This window comes from Carya illinoinensis, chromosome 13 (assembly GCF_018687715.1).
Source record: "Carya illinoinensis cultivar Pawnee chromosome 13, C.illinoinensisPawnee_v1, whole genome shotgun sequence".
In the NCBI taxonomy this organism is placed as follows: domain Eukaryota; kingdom Viridiplantae; phylum Streptophyta; class Magnoliopsida; order Fagales; family Juglandaceae; genus Carya; species Carya illinoinensis.
In genome coordinates this window covers 27,691,351-27,710,433 of record NC_056764.1, presented here as the reverse complement: position 1 = coordinate 27,710,433, position 19,083 = coordinate 27,691,351, and the positions used below count along the sequence as shown (strand labels likewise).

General features: G+C 33.5%; 2 protein-coding genes and 1 non-coding gene across 3 annotated transcripts; 1 reads left to right on the top strand and 2 right to left on the bottom strand.

Annotated features, from left to right (window-relative positions):
• The first annotated feature begins 910 nt into the window (after nt 1-910).
• LOC122292238 (glucomannan 4-beta-mannosyltransferase 2-like) lies at nt 911-7,650 on the top strand. The gene is made up of 9 exons (XM_043100476.1): nt 911-1,593; nt 1,764-1,862; nt 2,245-2,497; nt 4,045-4,155; nt 5,158-5,294; nt 5,475-5,588; nt 5,726-5,925; nt 6,034-6,252; nt 6,987-7,650. Exons 1-9 carry the CDS (start codon nt 1,264-1,266, stop codon nt 7,147-7,149), a joined length of 1,626 nt encoding a protein of 541 aa, XP_042956410.1. The 5' UTR covers nt 911-1,263; the 3' UTR covers nt 7,150-7,650.
• A 1,544-nt stretch (nt 7,651-9,194) lies between these two features.
• Nucleotides 9,195-10,557, bottom strand: LOC122291096 (uncharacterized mitochondrial protein AtMg00810-like). The gene is made up of 3 exons (XM_043098742.1): nt 10,473-10,557; nt 10,251-10,388; nt 9,195-10,018 (listed from the first exon to the last, which is right to left on the bottom strand). The coding sequence occupies exons 1-3, from the start codon at nt 10,555-10,557 to the stop codon at nt 9,195-9,197; spliced, it is 1,047 nt and encodes a 348-aa protein (XP_042954676.1).
• Nucleotides 10,558-18,920: 8,363 nt separating this feature from the next.
• Nucleotides 18,921-19,003, bottom strand: TRNAL-UAA. The gene has a single exon. It is a non-coding gene; the product is annotated as a tRNA-Leu (tRNA).
• Between the last annotated feature and the right edge of the window lie 80 nt (nt 19,004-19,083).

The following is a 19,083-nucleotide window of genomic DNA, read 5'->3' as shown; positions in this document are numbered from 1 at the left end:
ATATAAAATATAATAAACAATTCAATTTTTTTAAATCTCAATTCAACTTTTTTAAAATAATAATAATCTTAAAAAATAATATTATAATAATATTTTATTTAACTTTTATCTTTTATCTAAAACTATCTGATTATCTCATTTCAATATCCAAACAATCCCTTAAGCAACAAGCTATTGTATTAGAATCCGATTCCTTTTCAATACGTGTCAGTAGGATTGTCTTTTGGAAAAAATCTTTGGTAATTCTTGGGTTTTTGATTCTTGCCTCCAATTGACTGCGTCTCAGGAGTCATTTTTTGGTTCTTGAAAGGAAAACTTTTACTTTTAAAGAGGCATGCAATTTTCTTGTCTATAAACAAGTTCGAGATCCCAACCTGCAAATAACGTAAATTTTAGGATGCTTTGCTCATAATGTCTTTGAAGCCAATTTGTTTTGTTTTGTATGTTTTTTTTTACCCCTTTGGTCCCTTTTACAGATAATTGGAATGGGGTAATCATTGACGATTCATAGTGGTTGATTAAATGGCACACCCCAGAAATTGCAAACTTCATATTCCTCTGGCTTCGGATTCCTAGCACACTGGCCAATCAGAAGAAGCCACCTCATTTAATTTTCAGGCAATATGCAATGGTCCCAAAAAAAATATGCATAGAATTTTATGGGGTTAGTTGAAGGTACTGAAATGTGTGTTCCGCCTTGAATTGACAATTATGTCCATCCTATGGTAATTATAATCTTGTAATGAAGCCATTCACACTTGCTGTTGGAACGGCTCTAAAAAGGGTTCCGAAAATCTAAAGAAAGAAAACAGTCACTAAAAACCAAAAATCTTAACCAGAAAAGAAGTAAAATATTCGCAAAAATAAAACTGAATGGTACCAAAAATACTATAAAAGAACCTCCTTTCTCTCTCTATTAATTGCTCATCCCTCCCTATCTCTCTGGTCTCTCTAACAATGTCCCTATAAGGTTCTGTCTCTGGTTCATTTTCTTAGTGAATAATAGAGTTTTGGCTGGCACAGAGGGTGAGGGAGAGGAGGCTTTTCCAAGAGTGAAAATTAAACATTTGTTTGTACTCAACATTTGTTTTTGGGGAGAGATCTCTGGTATCCTTCTCCTTGTATGTGCACCTTATAAATTACAGTGACAAAAGCCAGTTACAAGTGTCCCAAATTCACCACATTTTGCAAACAAGACATAAACCCAAATTAGGGAGAGAGGGATCTTGGGTTAGGGGCCATAATCTTATTTTTTTGTGCGAGATGGCTGACATTTCACAGAAGATTCTGTTGCCGGAAACGTTTCAGGGTGTGAGAGATGAGGTTGCAGGGCAAATTGGGATGATGTGGGAGCTGATCAAAGCGCCATTGATTGTGCCTCTACTGACTCTTGGGGTGTACATTTGCTTGGCCATGTCGCTCATGCTCTTCATTGAGAGGCTTTACATGGGAGTGGTCATAATCCTGGTCAAGCTCTTCTGGAAGAAACCAGAAAAGCGTTACAATTATGAGCTCTTACAAGAAGACTTGGAAATGGGCAGCTCCAATTTCCCTGTTGTGCTCATTCAAATTCCAATGTTCAATGAAAAAGAGGTCCGATTTGTTTATTTTTCTCTCTGGATTTGCTCAATATATTTGTTGGTCGTCTGTTTTTTTTCACCATTGCGTTCTCTTATTGTAGTATGTATTTTCCTGGTTCTGACGAGAAAGTACTAAATCTCGATGCTTTTCTTTGCTTGTGTTTTCATGTGTGTTTGGGTCAGGTTTACAAGATCTCCATTGGAGCGGCGTGCGGACTTTCATGGCCGTCGGATCGTCTTGTGATCCAAGTTCTCGACGATTCAACTGACCCTACAATCAAGGTACTCCATTTTTGCCAAAGCCATCAAATTTCTCTTTAAAAGCGATAAATTTCACACAATTTCTTTCCTTTCTTCGTTAAACTTTGGCATTGACTGATTTCCTTCCGGTGAAATGGACCAGTTCTCCATATCTCTTTTTTTATCAATACACTTGATTCCCAAATCAAGCATCACTGAATTCTTACTGATTTCAGCCTTTTTCCTGATCTGGGTAAATCTGCCTTTTGCCATCATGTTCACTTAGCAGCATTTCGCACATTATAAACTTTTGTTTGATGCACAAACATCAAAACCCCTGATCTGAGTTCTGTTGCTACAACCAATACGTAATGCTAGAAAGCTGTTTCATAATTTTGTTTTTGGATACTACATTATGTTGCAGCAAATGGTGGAGGTGGAATGCCAGAGATGGGCGAACAAAGGCATAAACATAATATATCAAATCAGAGAGACCAGGGGAGGGTACAAGGCCGGCGCTCTCAAAGAAGGGCTGAAGCGAAGCTACGTTAAACACTGCGAATACGTAGCTATTTTCGACGCAGATTTCCGGCCAGAGCCCGACTTTCTCAGGCGAGCCATCCCTTTCTTGGTCCACAACCCACAGATTGCATTGGTTCAAGCTCGCTGGAGATTTGGTAAGCCTTCCAAAATTAACCCATGTTTTAACCATTTTAGCTACGCTCATTAATATGGCCTAATTCTGTTCTTGGTCTTGCATTTTGAAAGTGTCGGTGCCCAAATATTTCCCTTTTTTAAAGTCTTTTTTATTTTATTTTATTTGGGGTAAAAGTAAAAATCCGCCATAGTTTGTTTTCTCTCTTTCTCCGTCGGCGGGATTTGTTGCAGAGTGCATGGCGTGGGTGGGGTCTACCAATGGCAAACCCACCAATCACGGGGGTGTGGGACCATCTTCTGCCGTACATCAACTTTTCATGTTTTCCCCCCTCCCCTTCCTCCTCTCATTACATCACAATCTACGATTACATTGCTATTAAATCTGCAATTCCCCGTAAATCTTGTCACCTAATCTCTTGCTAACATACTTTCATATCTGTCTCACCTTATCTGGCTACTTAAAATGAGGCATTTTTATCGATATTCATTCTTGTTTTTGGAAGAAAGATTCAAAGATTGATGGGTTGCCGCTCCATCATAACGAAATAAAAGCAAGATAACAGTGTAGTTTGTAGAATTATGAAAAAAATTAGTCATCCAATTCGAATTGATAATGGAAATAGATCTCCAATAATTGTGTTTGCAAGTAATTGCTTAGAGATGAACAGAATGTGATTTAAGACCAGAATATCAAAATGAAACCAAATGATTAATAGACAAAATATGATTAGTTGGTGAGATTTTCAATCAGTCTTTTTAATCCCCCATTTTTAACATGTTAATGGACATCTTCTTTGGGTCTTGAAATGACGCAAGTGTCCCGACTATGAACTCAGAATCTCTGTCCTTTTCCTCGGACTAACTGCCATGAACAGAGGTGGAAGTCGAGGGTAGGTTTGTCATTTTGTGGGAAGACAACAAGTATAATGGTAGTTCCTTCCTGCCTTATCAACAACCCAAATTGTACGGACCAAACGGTCAACCCTTCTGGGAATGGTGAAAAGTTAAGGGCAAATCTGTCATTTCGTGTTGTGACACCAAATTCAGCCAGCAGCTCCACTTCCTAGTGGTCTTTTCGTTTTTTTTTTTTTTTAATTTTTAAATTTATTTTGTTGGTTAAATAATTGATCAAGAATTGGGTCTCCATTAGAAATAAAAAGAAAATATAGAAAGTGGGCAGGACCATAGTCCAGTTGTAGACCTGTGTCCCGTTGCCGACACTTTAGCTTGTGCTTCATTTCGAGTCACGTGAGAATTTTCCTACTTTTATTTTATTTTATTTATCTTTTGTTTTTTGTGATGACTAAACTTTGGACATCGAAGAACTTGTATTTTTTTTAATAAAAAAAAAAAATTCCCCCCCAACCGCCCCCCCCCCCCCCCCAAAAAAAAAAAAATTTTAATTTAATGCTTTAAGCACAAAAGTACGAGTTCTTTGCACCTATCTTGATATTAGTGTTGAGCTTTTGGAATATGTACCCTTTCATGTGATAAATGAGATTACTAATTATGAAGAATGTGGTTGGTTTGGTATGGTGGTGATGGAGTTTTTGAAGTGGTTTTGCAGTAAATTCTGATGAGTGCCTATTGACAAGAATGCAAGAGATGTCATTGGATTACCATTTCAAAGTTGAGCAAGAAGTCGGGTCTGCAACACACGCCTTCTTCGGTTTCAATGGTAATTTGCAACTTTTCCAATCTATCTGAATTGATCGAGATATACTTATTCAAGCCACATTAGCTAGGCCAATTCAACTATTTGAATTAGTAATAGTATGACTATACTTGTTCAATGCAAATTAGCTAGACCATATCAACTATGGTTTAAAGATAACCTTTTCTAGAAAGCTTATAGTTTAAAGGGAAGAACCTCAGTTGAATTGTGACTGGTTCAATGTTCGCAACTGAAGGGAACTTAGTTGAACAAATACACATGTTAGTTAATGCTTCGTGAGGGCTATTGGAACTGGTTAGAAGTTTTGGTAAAAATAAATAGAATTCACCTACTCTACAACATTATTAATGGGTTTAGTCCATTTTTCAGAATCTGCAGTGATATACTCATAAAGACTGTCACCATTATCATCATTGTCGTCATACATTATGACTCAATAGAAACATTCATACCATCATTTGTTTCCTAAAAAAATATGAGGCATTTAATTAAAACTTAAACCAGTGCGATAAATTTTAAAAGGAGTCAAAATTACTTGTAGTACCCATTTAGTCACAGTGAGTGTTCTCATAACTTGTTAACTTCCCCAATCAATGAAAGTTTCTTTTGACCGCAAATCAAGGAGCACAATTAGATTTAAATATGAAAATCCAAACAATACATTTATTAGTGATATTAATTCCATTGGAATTGCTTATTAATTGTATCCTTGCTTTGTTGTTAACGTTTGTTTCATGGTAAAGCACTACAAATTTAAATTCTAACACCCAAATTACCTTAGAAGGATTTTAAAGATGAAAATTGACACAAGGCCAAAACACCTATGCATTAGAAGCTATGTGCACATCAATATGCATAAAGTGAACGGCTTGCATGCTGCTAATTTTCAGAGAATAATTTCAAATTAGTTCCAATTTCTTATCTTCACCACAACCTTTCAAACATGCATTGTTTTTTCCATGTGTAGAAGTAATGAATTGGGTTTTATATATGAATTTTAAAAAGGGACTGCTGGTGTATGGAGAATCGCTGCTATTAATGAAGCAGGCGGCTGGAAGGACCGAACAACAGTAGAGGACATGGATCTTGCTGTTCGTGCTAGTCTTAGGGGCTGGAAATTTTTGTACCTCGGCGACCTCCAGGTATCTAGTGCGGGTGAAATTGAAGCAGTTATTCCATTTTTCTGTTTTTAGCCAGGTCACAGATATGAACTGTCTTTTAATGTATCTCTGACTTATCTTAGTCGCACATGGGCTCTAGTTTATTACTAAATTTATCTTGGTGGATTAGCATTTACTAAACTACCAATTATTTTATGGCAGGTGAAAAGTGAACTTCCTAGTACTTTCAATGCCTTCCGATTCCAGCAGCACCGTTGGTCTTGTGGTCCTGCTAATCTGTTTAGGAAAATGGTGATGGAGATTGTAAGAAATAAGGTCAGTTTATTCTTAAGTCATGCTATAGAAGTGTCCAGACTTATTAGATTTATGAACTTAAGCTAGAAATCAATTTATTCAATTTCTTTTATAGCTTACAAGTTCTAATATTGTTTGTTTTTTAAATACCACTGCAGAAAGTAACATTGTGGAAGAAAGTATATGTCATTTACAGTTTCTTCTTTGTTCGGAAGATCATAGCCCATATGGTCACTTTCTGCTTTTACTGCGTTGTACTCCCTCTGACCATCTTGGTTCCTGAAGTTCATGTTCCAATCTGGGGAGCTGTTTATATTCCTTCCATCATCACCATTCTTAATTCAGTAGGAACTCCAAGGTCTGCTATACTAACATAAATTTGTTTTTCTCATCAATTTTCTCATATTTTTTAGTCCTCTGTTCCTAGGCAAGAACTCCCTTTGCTTAGGTAGTCTCGGCTTTGCAGGTCGGTTCACTTACTGTTCTACTGGATTCTTTTTGAGAATGTGATGTCTTTGCACCGGACCAAGGCAACATTAATTGGTCTGCTGGAAGCTGGTAGAGCCAACGAATGGGTTGTCACAGAAAAACTTGGAGATTCTGCCACCAAGAAAGATTCTACCAAGAACAAAACAAACGCCAAAGCACCTTCTAAAAGACTGGGATTTTTCAAATTTGGAGACAGGTAAATTTTCATTTGAACCCCTATAGGTAACTGCATAGACTATCATCTGCATGATAATTATTTTGAACAATATTTAAGATTATCAAACTAATTTAAGGTGGGGGGAGGGGGGGGGGGGGGTATTGGCCAACTAGGAGGACTTCCATTTATATCTGGCTACTAACAGATGAACAATGACAGGAAGAGATACAGAGTTCCCCCAAAATGGCACCAGGCCACACAAGACAACTCACATGTTACAAGAATTTTTTTTTTTTCTTTATTACTGTGATTGTCAGTCGTTTTAGTAGTAGGTTATTAATTATTAGTTAGGAGCAAGGGCGTTAATGATTCTATTTTGTTAGGAACAATTTTTTTTTTTTTTTTCAGTTGCATATAGACAATGGTCCTGCTCAACCAAAACTTGACATTCTTTTACTGAATGCACATGGAAATGGATGAGTTTAGAAACACACGAGTTTGTGGAGGAATGGAAATTTTATTGCAATCTGTGAGCTTGAGAGGTGAATACTAGTTGTCACTGGCGCATCATGATAAAACCAAGAGGGTATTTTGTATTATTTTCTGCAGTTGTTAGATTCCAGGTTGACCTGTTTTGGTATATTATATTTCAGTTACCTGGCATGGTTGCATCTATCTTATGCAATTGCATCAGTTGCATGTGCGCGAATGTGAAGGGAGTGTATATCTTTTGAATTTTCTCTTGTTGTTTCTTCTTGCTTAAATTCAAACAGGATGCATACATTGGAGCTGGGATTTGGAGTTTTCCTCTTCTTCTGTGGATGCTATGACTTTGTCCATGGGAAGAACAACTACTTTGTGTACCTCTTCCTCCAGACCCTTACCTTCCTCATCACTGGATTTGGCTACATCGGCACCATCATCCCCAGCTCTTAGTGGCAGCATGCTCTCAAGTTATATACATTAGATTGGCACATCATCTTAGTGTTTGTCATGCGGTTTTCGTATCTTTCTTGTCTGCAACAACTTATATACAAGGAGGGTTCCATGAGCCACGATTGATTGCTATATGTTTTTTTTCAACTCATTCAAGAAGAGGTCATTCATCATGTTGGGCAAAAAAGTTCTTGGCATGCTTTCCTCAGAATGTCACCCGATTATTTGAGTAATCTTGGAAAATAACAGAAAGAAAATGTTGGCGATATTGGGAAAAATACATTATACAGAACCAGGTGCAAGGAAACAGCATAAGGTTTAGACAACAAGGAGATGATGTTATGTAGCTTGTTTGAGTAGATTGTAAGTGTGAGATTTTGTTCTTTCTTTTTAATTTCCTATTTGTTAGTTTTCCTAAGTTTTGTTGAATAATCTTTTCAATCAAAAGGGTGAAGTTGTAACTAAAGTACTTATAATTTTGAAGCCATTTTCTGTTAGGAATTCATTTGCAAGACAGCCTTCTTACCCCTTTGCAAGACGATAACCAGCATATCTTTTAAATCCCGAAAAAATTGCTTTTTATTTAAAGAGAAATTCTACATAGAAGTCTTACTATACACTTTCATCTAATCAATATATATTTGTCAATTTTATCATTCTATCTTAAATATGCATGTTTAAATAAAATAATAAATTACGATTAGATTGAGGTGTGGTAGCATTTCTGTATTATGATCTTCGCCATAGATCTAATTCTAACCAGGCAAGCAAATGGATCTTCATCACAAATATCAATAAAGAGTAAGAGTGGGGAGGGGGGACATATTCATGTCACTTTCCATGCCTTGTCGCAATCATATATACATACATAGCTGTGATGGCATGAATTGCATTTTATAAGGGAAACATTGTTTACTCGTGGTTTACTTCTAGTACAAGGCGTCTTTTGTCTTCCCCAACCTTTTTCTTAATTTGCTCTGGCCTCTGAGAGAGAGAGAGAGAGAGAGAGAGAGAGAGAGAGAGAGAGAGAGAGAATCACGGATTTGGGCCGTTGGGAAGGGTAACATGTTAATTTATTTAAAAATTGGAACGATGCCAATAATTGGCGTCTCAGAATTATGTAACCTTTAAATGCATACCACGGATTATGGAAACTTCCAAAGTAAGGTTGTGCTGTAGTGGGGCCACACTACCACGTATCATCACACCTTTACCCTCTTTGCTGTCTTTAAGGTTGGCTACTTTTTTTTCAATCCAACAGGAAAGATTATAGGCTTGCTGCTGACAATTGAAGGGAATATAAATTGCGTGTGTGATGAGAATATAGTTTTCAACAGAACTAATTACATGCACAATTGCGCGATTTGTGGGAATAAATTTTTAGCTTTTTCTAAAATTAAAAAAAAAAAATTATTTCTGTTTACAATCTAATTGTAGAGTTATTTGAATATGATATTCAATTGATAATTTTAATAATGATACAGAGTGAAATCTGAAATGAACTAAAAATGATCTTTGTTTATTCAACCTGTATTTACAGTATGAATCCTTTGTATTTATAATAGAGAATAGGAAGAAGAAAGTAAGAAAGAAGTGAATAACAGAAATAACAAAAAGTAACTAACTATTTCATTCATCAAATGGAATCATTACATGTGTTGCAGTATATCTTCTTTTATCTGTGATAGTCCCCCTCAAGATGATGTGTATATATTATGCACATTCATCTTGGATAAAAGAACCTCAAATGACTTAGAACCCAAAGGTTTGGTCATTAGATCTGCAACTTGATGAGCAAAAGATACATGCAAAGTGGTGATCAGACCTTCTTGTAACTTTTCACGCACCAAGTGACAGTCTATTTCTATGTGTTTAGTATGTTCATGATAGACTGGATTGGCTGTTATGTGAAGAGCCGCTTGATTATCACAAAATAGGAGAGCCGGTTGATTGTGCTGTTGATGCAGATCGGCAAGTAAAGCTTTGAGCCAAATAATTTCATAAACTGTGAAAGCCACTGATCTATATTCAGCCTCAGCTAAAGATCAAGATATTGTGTGTTGCTTCTTAGATTTCCATGGTACAAGAGAGTTTCCAATAAAAATACAATAGCCACTAATTGATCTGCGAGTATCTGGGCAGCTAGCCCAATCTGAATCTGAAAAAGTTTTGATGTGAACCTTTGATGAAGTTGGAAACAATAGGCCTTGTCCAAGGGCAGACTTGAGATATCTTAAGATTCTCATAGCAGCTTGTAAATGGGGCATTCGAGGGCTATCTAAAAATTGGCTAAGGTGATGTACTGCAAATGTAATGTCAGGTCTGGTATGAGTCAAATACAATAATTTGCCAATTAGCATTCTGTAAGCTAAAACATCATCTACCAATTCACCATCATCTTTTGATAACTTCACATGAGTATCCGTAGGAAATAAGGCTGATTTTGCGGCAAGTAAACCAGAATCTGAAATCAGTTCTAAAGCATACTTTCTTTGAGACAAAGAGATGCCCTTTTTTGATCTAGCAATTTCCATGCTAAAAAAAAATTTTGCTAGCCCCAAATCTTTCAACTTGAACTCAGCACTTAGAGATTTTTTAACAATCTCAATTGAATCTATATCACTACTAGCTAGCAATATATCATCTATATACAACAACAGAGCAACAAATGAATTTCCTTCTTTCTTGGTAAACAAGGAATAGTTAGCTTTCGATTGTGAGAATCCCATGTTAAACAGCACAGAGATAAACTTGGAATTCCACTGTCTTGAAACCTGCTTTAAACCATATAGAGATCTTTGTAATTTACATACTCTTTTGTCCCCCTTGCTAAGATAACCTGGAGGAGGCTTCATATAAACTTCTTCATCTAATTCCCCATATAGAAATGCATTATATATTAACATCTAGATGAAAAAGCTGCCAATTGTGTATTGCAGCAAGTGATAGAACACACCTCACAGTGACCATCTTTGCAATAGGTGAAAAAGTCTCAAAGAAATCCAAACCTTCCTTTTGAGTATACCCTTTGGCAACAAGTCTTGTCTTGTGTCTCTCTATTGAACCATCAGAATTTTATTTTATCTTATATACCCACTTACAACCTATAGGAGTTTTATGAGGTGGTAATGTGGTGAGGGCCCAAGTGTCATTCATTTCTAATGCAGATAATTCTGCAAACATAGCAGCTCTCCAATGAGCATGCTGGACAGCTTGGTGATAAAATGAAGGTTCTAATTCTGAAGAAATAGCAACAGAGAAGATTTTATGTGATTTAGATAATTTGGAGTAAGAAAGAACCTCAGATATGCTATATTTATTACCTGGATTAGTAACAGGATCCCTGGTAGATGATTGAGAAGTAGAAGTAGCTAAATTGCAATGATAGTTTTGCAAATAACTAGGCATCTTATGCTGTCGAGTTGATTTTCTCAAGGGTGGAAATTGATATTCATCATGTAATGATAAATCTATACTAGGTTGAGTAATTGAATCAGAAGGAAGAATTTCTGATTGCAATGGTTCAGGATGGATTACATTTTCACTGTAATCTGGAACTAGTTTTGGAAGAACTGGAGTGAAATTTTTTGAAATGCTATTTGGCTGAGATGCATTTTCAATTATGGAATTTGTATTCGAGTGACATGAAAAGGGAAATATTGATTCATGAAATATTACATCTCAGGAAACAAAGAATATTTGCTGTTCCAAATCATAAAGCTTGTAGCCCTTTATACCAAATGGATATCCTACAAACATGCATTTTCTTGCCCTTGGTGAGAATTTTGATCTGTTTTTGGTAAGGGTTGATGCATAACATAAACATCCAAAAACTTTTAAATGATGATATGTTGGAACTGAATTGTACAAAATTTCATGTGGAGATCTGTTATTCATTACTAAAGAAGGAATTCTATTAATAAGATATGTTGTAATAAGTAAGCATTCTCCCCAGAAAATCAAAGGTATATTTGATTGAAACTTTAAAGCTCTTGCTACATTTAATAAATGTTGATGTTTTCTTTCAATTATAGAGCTTTGTTGAGGTGTTTCTATACATGACACTTGATGCATAATTCCTTTTGAATTAAAAAAATTTGTCATTTTGAACTCTAAACCATTGTCAAATCTCACACATTTTATTTTTTTCTCAAATTGTGTTTCAACCAGATTATAAAAAGTAATGAAGATATTTTGAACTTCAGATTTTGTTTTCATTAAGTATGTCCAAGTAAATCTAGTGTGATCATCCACTAAGGTAAGAAAGTATCTAGAACTATTATGAGTTGAAACAGCAAAAGGACCCCATATATCAGCATGAATAAGATTGAAAGAAGAACTTTTATTATATGAATGAGTCTCAAAAGAAAGCCTTTTCTGTCTGGCTAGAGGACAAACTGTACAATGATCATCAAGTTTGTCTAAAAAACTAATATCTAATACATTCTTTGAAAGGAGATTCAATCGAGACATAGAAGGATGTCCTAATCTACTATGCCAAATTTTGAAAGTTGTGACAGAGTTCACATTATTTGATTTTGGTGGAAACTCAACATCATAAATACCTGATTGTTGCAAGATGTATAGCCCAGCAGACTTTCTAGCAATCCCAATCATCTTCCATGGGGTAAATTCCTGAATAAAACAAACATCAGGTAGGAATATAAAAGTGCATTTCTGTGATGAAGTAAGTTTGCTAACCGAGAGCAAATTATATGAAAAAGATGGTATACAAAGTACATCTTTGATAATTAAATTTTCAGACAATTTAACTGTGCCAAGATGGGTGACTGGTACAGTGTTGCCATTTGGAAGCTTAACAGAAGTGTTTAAAGACTTTGTTATGGAGGTAAAGATATCAATGGAATGAATAATATGGTCTGTAGCACCAGTGTCTATAATCTAACTATTCTGAAATCTTGATAAAAATGATGAACAATTTGAAGAAAAAATGGAAAAACTCATACCTCGAGTGGTTTGAGAAGAATTATTAGAAATAACATTGGCTGCTTGATGAGTGCTGGTTTCATTAGATTGTGAGTGGATTAAGGCTAACAATTTCTGACAATCCTCTTGAGAGAAAGGCAGATTATTATAAGACTCAAAGGGTGTATCAAGAAGTTGGCTTGTGACTTGGTTTGCTGATGAAGACTTTCCTTTCTGTCGATAGTTGTTAGATTTGAAACCAGGAGGATAACCATGTACTTTGTAACATTTATCAACCGTGTGATTAGTCATCCCACAATGAGTGCAAATCAATCTTGCTCTTCTGTACTGCTGATTTCCAGGAACAAATCTTTGGCTTGATGATTTCGATTCTTGCATTTTACTCATAAAAGCAACAGTGTCAATGGCACTGGTTCTGCTAATTTCTCTCTATTTCTCTTCTTGGACCATTAAAGAAAATACCTTGTTTATCTCTTGTAGAGGTTCCATCATCAGAATCTGTCCTCTAACAGGAGAAAAACATTCATTCAATCCCATTAAGAATTGAATGACATGTTGTCTATCTTGATATTTCAAGAATTGTTGAATAGCATCACAAGTGCAGGTTCTTAAAATACCACAAGAACAAGTGGGAATTTGATTGTAATCAACCAATTAATCCCATAAAGACTTGAATTTCGTGTAGTAATCTCTTACCAACATATTTTCTTGAGTCAACATCGATAAATCTTTCTGAAGTTGAAAAATTCTTGGCCCATTTCATTGTGTGAATCTGTTCTTGATTTCTTGCCACATATCCTTAACAGTTTGAGCACAGATGATGTTGGCCCCAATTTCTCTTGATACAGAACTGATGATCCAAGAAGATACCATATTGTTGCATCTTTCTCACAAATCACTCGAAGTATCTGTTGAAGCTGGTCGAACAATCGATCCATTTACAAATCCAATTTTATTTTTTGCCTTCAATGCCATAATCATGGACCTGCTCCATGTATGGTAATTTTTCCAAGTGAGGACGTTGGATACTAAGATTGCTCCTGGTGAATCACCATTTTGTAAGTGGTATGGACTGATTTCCATATCCGTAGTGTTTGAAATAGAAGCGGAAATGGATTCTAAATCAGCGGACATTGAATTCTCTTACACTGATACCATGATACAGAGTGAAATCTGAAATGAACTAAAAAATGATCTTTCTTTATTCAACCTGTATTTACAGTATGAATCTTCTATATTTATAATAGAGAATAGAAAGAAGAAAGTAAGAAAGAAGTGAATAACAGAAATAACATAAAGAAACTAACTATTACATTCATAAAATGGAATCATTACACGTGTTACAGTATATCTTCTTTTATCTATGATAAATAAATCAGGTATTGAGCAAAAAAGAGGAGATTATAGAATAAAGAGGATAAAAGAAACTCTTGCAAATTTTAAATTGTAAAATCTTAAATAAACAAATTTCACAATCTCTTTGTTAAAAAATAAACCCCATCATGAATGTGTAAAAAAAACTTACCCTTTTTTAGTATAATTCACTTTTTTACAAAAGAATTTGTGCAATGCTAAGACACTTTGGATTTCTAAATAACATTACTCTTTTACTAAACGCACTAACGGATCACGTGATTCAATAGAAATATAGTTTATACTTAAAAATTATATATGTTTTAGATGGTCGAAAAAGCATAGATTCAACATTGAAAATGCATTGTGCATATTGTGAATTGCACTGATTTTGCATATAACACCGCATTACTAAGGCTATGTTTGAATATAAAGAGGATTTCAACTGATTTTATTTAATTATTATAACTTTTTTAAATTTTCACATAAAATATAATAAATAATTCAACTTTTTTAATTTTCAAGATAATAATAATATTAAAAAATAATATTCTAACAATATTTTATTCAACTTTTATATAAAATCATCTCACTATCTAAAACTCACCTAACTACTTTTGTTTTATTATTATTATTATTATTATTAAAGCCGGCTGAGATGCCAAATTTGCAATCAGATTCAATAACATAATTATCCTTGCACGCAAGCCCTACATAGCTTGCTGTACAAGACTTGCCAACCACTTTGTTGAGTATTAATGGCCGAGAAATAATTATATCAATCAACACCATATCCATAAGGAAGACCACACTCCACAAGTTTGCATTATTACTGCATTAATTTGTACTTTCCATTCATAGGAATAGGAATCTGTTTTCTTCTTGCACAAGTTTTCAATTCATGATTTGGATGCACTATAAAAAAGTATTAATAAACTTAATCTTTTAACTTATATCTTAACGTGATATCTGGTAAAGAGATCATACAGATCTATAAAGAAGAATTGGTGTTTGCTATCTAAAGTGTAAATGAAGTGTGAAAAAGCTTTGCATAGGAGAGAGTACATGCTTTGATGAACGAGATTTTACTTGTAAATGGTCTTTTACTCCCTCTCTTTGGAAGGATTGATAAATGAAGTTTGTTTTGTTTTGTTAGGGAAAAGAAGGTCTACTTTGTGTGCATAGAAAAAGATGTCATTCAAGTTTTTATTAAAATATGATGATTTTAAGTACGAGAGAGATAAACACATGAAATAAGTCATATAATATTTACACGATATTTGTGTATGTGAATTTTTCAACCGGTATTAAATGCTCTATAAATAATATAAGACCCGCTATATGTCTTTATCTTTCTACCATTTCAAGTTCTCAAATTCATGTAAAAAGGTTAAAAGATCTTAATCCATGTTTGTGTTTGGGTATTAATAAAGTGTTTGTAGAATCAAGGTAAGGTTAAATCTTAGATAGAAAAGAAAATGAGTTTTGTTACGTACAGTTATGTTTGTATATTGTTGACGTATTTTATTGATGTGATTGATAAGTCAATTATTTTTTATTAAAAAAAGTGATGCAGTCAATCATATTAATAAATTACGTAAAAATGATTATATATAAAATTAAAAAAAAAATTATATTTTTCAAGGCACCAATTCAATCTGATGATGCGTCGAATCTCACGATATGAAAGAGTATAGTTGAAAATTATTTGCTAAATGAGGCGACTCAAAGGGAAAAATATAATAGCAAAAGTAGGATAGTCGTAGTAGCTAAAACTTTATCGTTTGTCTTTGTCTGTGGTGGATTTCCGTAGACTTTATTGTTTGGCTTTGTTTGTGGATTTCCTTATGGATCCATGCACATGTTCCCATGTTCTTCCTCCATTTTATTTTTTTTTTATTTTTTTTATTTTAATTCCAGCTGATACTGGATGTGTAAAACATTGATGAAGTACATTAGACTTCAACTTCCAATCCTATAAATGAGATTGGTTGGATATTTTTTAAATAGTAACGCTTTAGTTACAAAGAAATTTTATAAAAATAAATTTATAAATTAATATAGATTGATGTAGTATATATATTATACTGTAAAATTATTTTTTTTTATAAAATAAATTTAATATATCATATGAAGTTATATCAATTTATATGTTTACTTTTATAAGATTTCTCTATGATTTGTTGCAAAACCACTGACTCCACACAAATATTTAAAACTATTTGCATAAAAATTACAATCAAGTCAAAAAAACTTGTGTAGGGGATTCACTTGCAGTAATGCAAGCAGTGAATGATCCTAGAAAATGCTTAGACTAGATCATACGACCCATAATTGGAGATATAAAAAACACACTACAACTTTTTGAAAGTTAGAAAATCAGAAAAATATATTGAGACCTGAAATGATATGCACATTTCATTGCGCAATGGATTACGTCTAAAAATTTAAATGGATGCATACCCCTCAACTTCATCCTACCATACCTTTCATACTTTATCTGTAATTTGCTTTAAAGTTGCTGTTCTATTTGTAAGTTTTCTAAGACAATGTAGTTTTTTTTTACTTTAAATGAATGAAACGGATCTTGTTGAGGAGAAGAAAAAAAAATAAAAATAATGCTATGTTTATCTTTCTTGATGTTCGGTCCAATTATATCTGATGACCCAACAAGTGTACAGTATTTTAGGTTTCAGAATAATAAATCGTGGGAAGGTTTGCATGGCCCTGTAAATTGTAGCTGTCTGGAAACATCAATCTCATTCGCTTTAAAGTTTTTTGTTCTCTCTCTTTTTTTGTTTGATAGATTTTAATTACGAAGGTTTCTTCCACACAAACACAGCAAAACACGTGATGCCAGAGACGCACACCTAAATAAAATAAAATAAATAAAGAATTACTTGAGATTTTTTTCATAAAAAATGTGTCAGTTGAGGGGTCCTCTCACATGGCTGTACAGATAGTCTTTAGGCTCTTGATTAATGTTGTCTTGTTATGTATTTAGACATGAAGCATCCACTCTGACATTGACACGTCTGCTTCGCCTTATGTCGGCTATTATTATTTGGGTAACTGGGTTATCGCTTAGATCCCCCATTCCATGCAACATGGGGCCATCTCTTATGTGTAATATTCCCTACTATGTTTTGTATTTATTCTCTGCAAATTTGCTGTACATTCAATTGACCCATTTCCAAAAGAGCCGCCCTCGTGCCAACAGAGTACAATTTTTTTTTTTCATTAATTTTTTTTATATATTCTTAAATATTTTAAAAAATAAAATAAAATTCACAATATCATTAAAAAAACATTTTCCTGATCATTAAATAGAAAAAAAAAAAACTCTGAACCATGATTTGAAATCCATTTGTCGGTGAGTATAACTTTTCTCTTTCCAAAAAAATCTATACGTTGGCTTCTTCTTCTTCTTTTAGTTATTTACACATTAAATACATTATTAATATATTTATAAATTAACTCTTTGCACCATAACTCTTTTATAACTTCCCAACTCACTTTTTTTAATCATGAGAAAGCGGCGAGCATGGCACCAAAAAAGCCAATTGTGTGTTTTAATGGCTAATATCATGTGCCCGATCCGATTTGGGAACGAATTGCATTAGTTGCGTCCTGTGATATAATTCTAAATTTTGTGAGTATTGTTATATATAGTTATAAAGTGCGTAAATATCGTATAATTATTTTTAAAAAAAATGAGATTCATTGTGAAAAAATTAATTTTTTTAATATAAATTTTATATTTATTTATTTTTTAAATGATTATATGAAATTTATAATTATCATTTTTGATATAAAAGATTGGGCCTAAAGTTTGTTTCATATCCAGCATCGACAAAACGGGTACAGAGTCTAGCACCAGCCTCATGATCCCAGGCCCAAATAATTGAACCTTTAACGTGACCTACACCTAATAAATGGGCCCTTGGCTAAGTTAGAAATCTTTGGGTCCGGGCTTTAGCTGTTATAAACTGATCTGATACGAGAGAGTAGGAAAATAAAATAAATATTAATGCATTTGATCAACTTTTATAAAATCACTTAATAAAATAATAAAAAATTCAAATTTCTATTTATTTTTTATTTGATTTTATATGATTAAATTCCAAATAAATAATATTATGTTGAGAAGTTGTGATTTAGGTGTGGATGAGTTGGTGGTCCTATCACTTCCCTATATATTTCATAATTATATTTTATTGGAACTCAGATTTGATTAAATTTTAGCAGTGTATAGAGGACAATTGAAGAATAAGTCAGCTTTTACAGTTTGATGAGATTTAGGAGACAGAGAGAGAGCTTCGGTACAATCTTTTGTGGGCAATTGTTGATGTTATGTGTTGGAGATCAAATAAGTCTATGGCCCACTACACGAGAGGATACATAGAGGCCCATGATGAAGCAATGAAAAGATAAATAATCTTCAAAGAAATAAAGTCAAAATGATGGATGGTTGGAGTAGTAATATGAGATATGATCCGTAAATATAAATATGATACAAAATTAGTAAATGTGAGATTTATATAAATGAGTTCAGATAAAAACGAGTTAATTTATTAAAGCACGATTAATAAACGAGTCAACTTGTTTAATCTGAAATCTGTTTAAATTTTATTTAAAAATTATAATTATATTTTTGTTGAGTTTGTAATATTGGTTTGTTTTTGACAAAAAATTGCATCAACATTATGTATAAAAAATAAAAATAAAATAACAATGATACAATTTCTTTAAAAACAGTGTCGGGTCCTAGAGATTAGCAGCATACATCTCTTTACAAAGTCATGACCAATTGGCAATTGTTTTGTTATACAATGTCCTAATCTATAGTTTGGACATAAAAGTATAATGAGAGTATATGTATGAAAATTTCACAAGTTTATTAAACTTTCCAAAACTCTTCCAAACTATAAAATAATAATACCTATCCTGTAAAAACAACATAGTTTTGACCAAAGCAAGAATGTTGGAAGAGTTTCCTAGTTTAATAAACGGACCCGTTTGGTTATGCAGTTTAGATAATATGGGATGTAATATTTTGAATAATAATTAGATTTTTAAATTAAAATAAGATGAAATGGTTTGTAAAAGAGTATGTTTAGATAATGAGATGAGATGAAATAGTTTTTATTTTTTGAAATTTGATAAATGAGTAGGTCCCAATATTTAGATAGCAACTGTTCACTTATTTTTTGTACTGTTTACTTACTATTTTATACTATTTGTTTATTATTTTTGTCAATTTTGTACTATTTATTTAAAGTTTTTTTATGATTTATATACTGTTTGGGTCACTTTTTACTGTTTATTTAATTTTAAAACAATTTTTGAAATACAAACAACTCATACCGTTTAGATAGATATAATTGATTACAGCTCGTTCGTATCTCATTCAAACCGGGCCTTAAAAACACGAGACAAAACTTCGAAAAATAAAAAGGAGGAATAGGCATTGCTGGCTGTGGGGTTCGAACCCACGCGCACTTGTGTGCAGAAGATCTTAAGTCTTCCCCCTTAACCTCTCGGGCAAACCAGCTTCTTGTTTAGAGTCATGTCGTTTTATATAATTACTACATAATAACTGAAAGGAACCATCTAGAACAAAGACAGAAAATC

Excerpts from the sequence above, each read along its gene's own strand:
- LOC122292238 (XM_043100476.1), top strand. The coding sequence starts at position 1,264 with ATGGCTGACATTTCACAGAAGATTCTGTTGCCGGAAACGTTTCAGGGT. Across the intron at positions 5,589-5,725 it reads TGGAGATTGTAAGAAATAAG|AAAGTAACATTGTGGAAGAA; the intron begins GTCAGTTTATTC and ends ATACCACTGCAG. Across the intron at positions 6,253-6,986 it reads TTTTTCAAATTTGGAGACAG|GATGCATACATTGGAGCTGG; the intron begins GTAAATTTTCAT and ends AAATTCAAACAG.
- LOC122291096 (XM_043098742.1), bottom strand. The coding sequence starts at position 10,557 with ATGCCTAGTTATTTGCAAAACTATCATTGCAATTTAGCTACTTCTACT. Across the intron at positions 10,389-10,472 it reads GGATCCTGTTACTAATCCAG|AATTAGAACCTTCATTTTAT; the intron begins GTAATAAATATA and ends CTATTTCTTCAG. Across the intron at positions 10,019-10,250 it reads TCATAAAACTCCTATAGGTT|ATGAAGAAGTTTATATGAAG; the intron begins GTAAGTGGGTAT and ends ATGGGGAATTAG.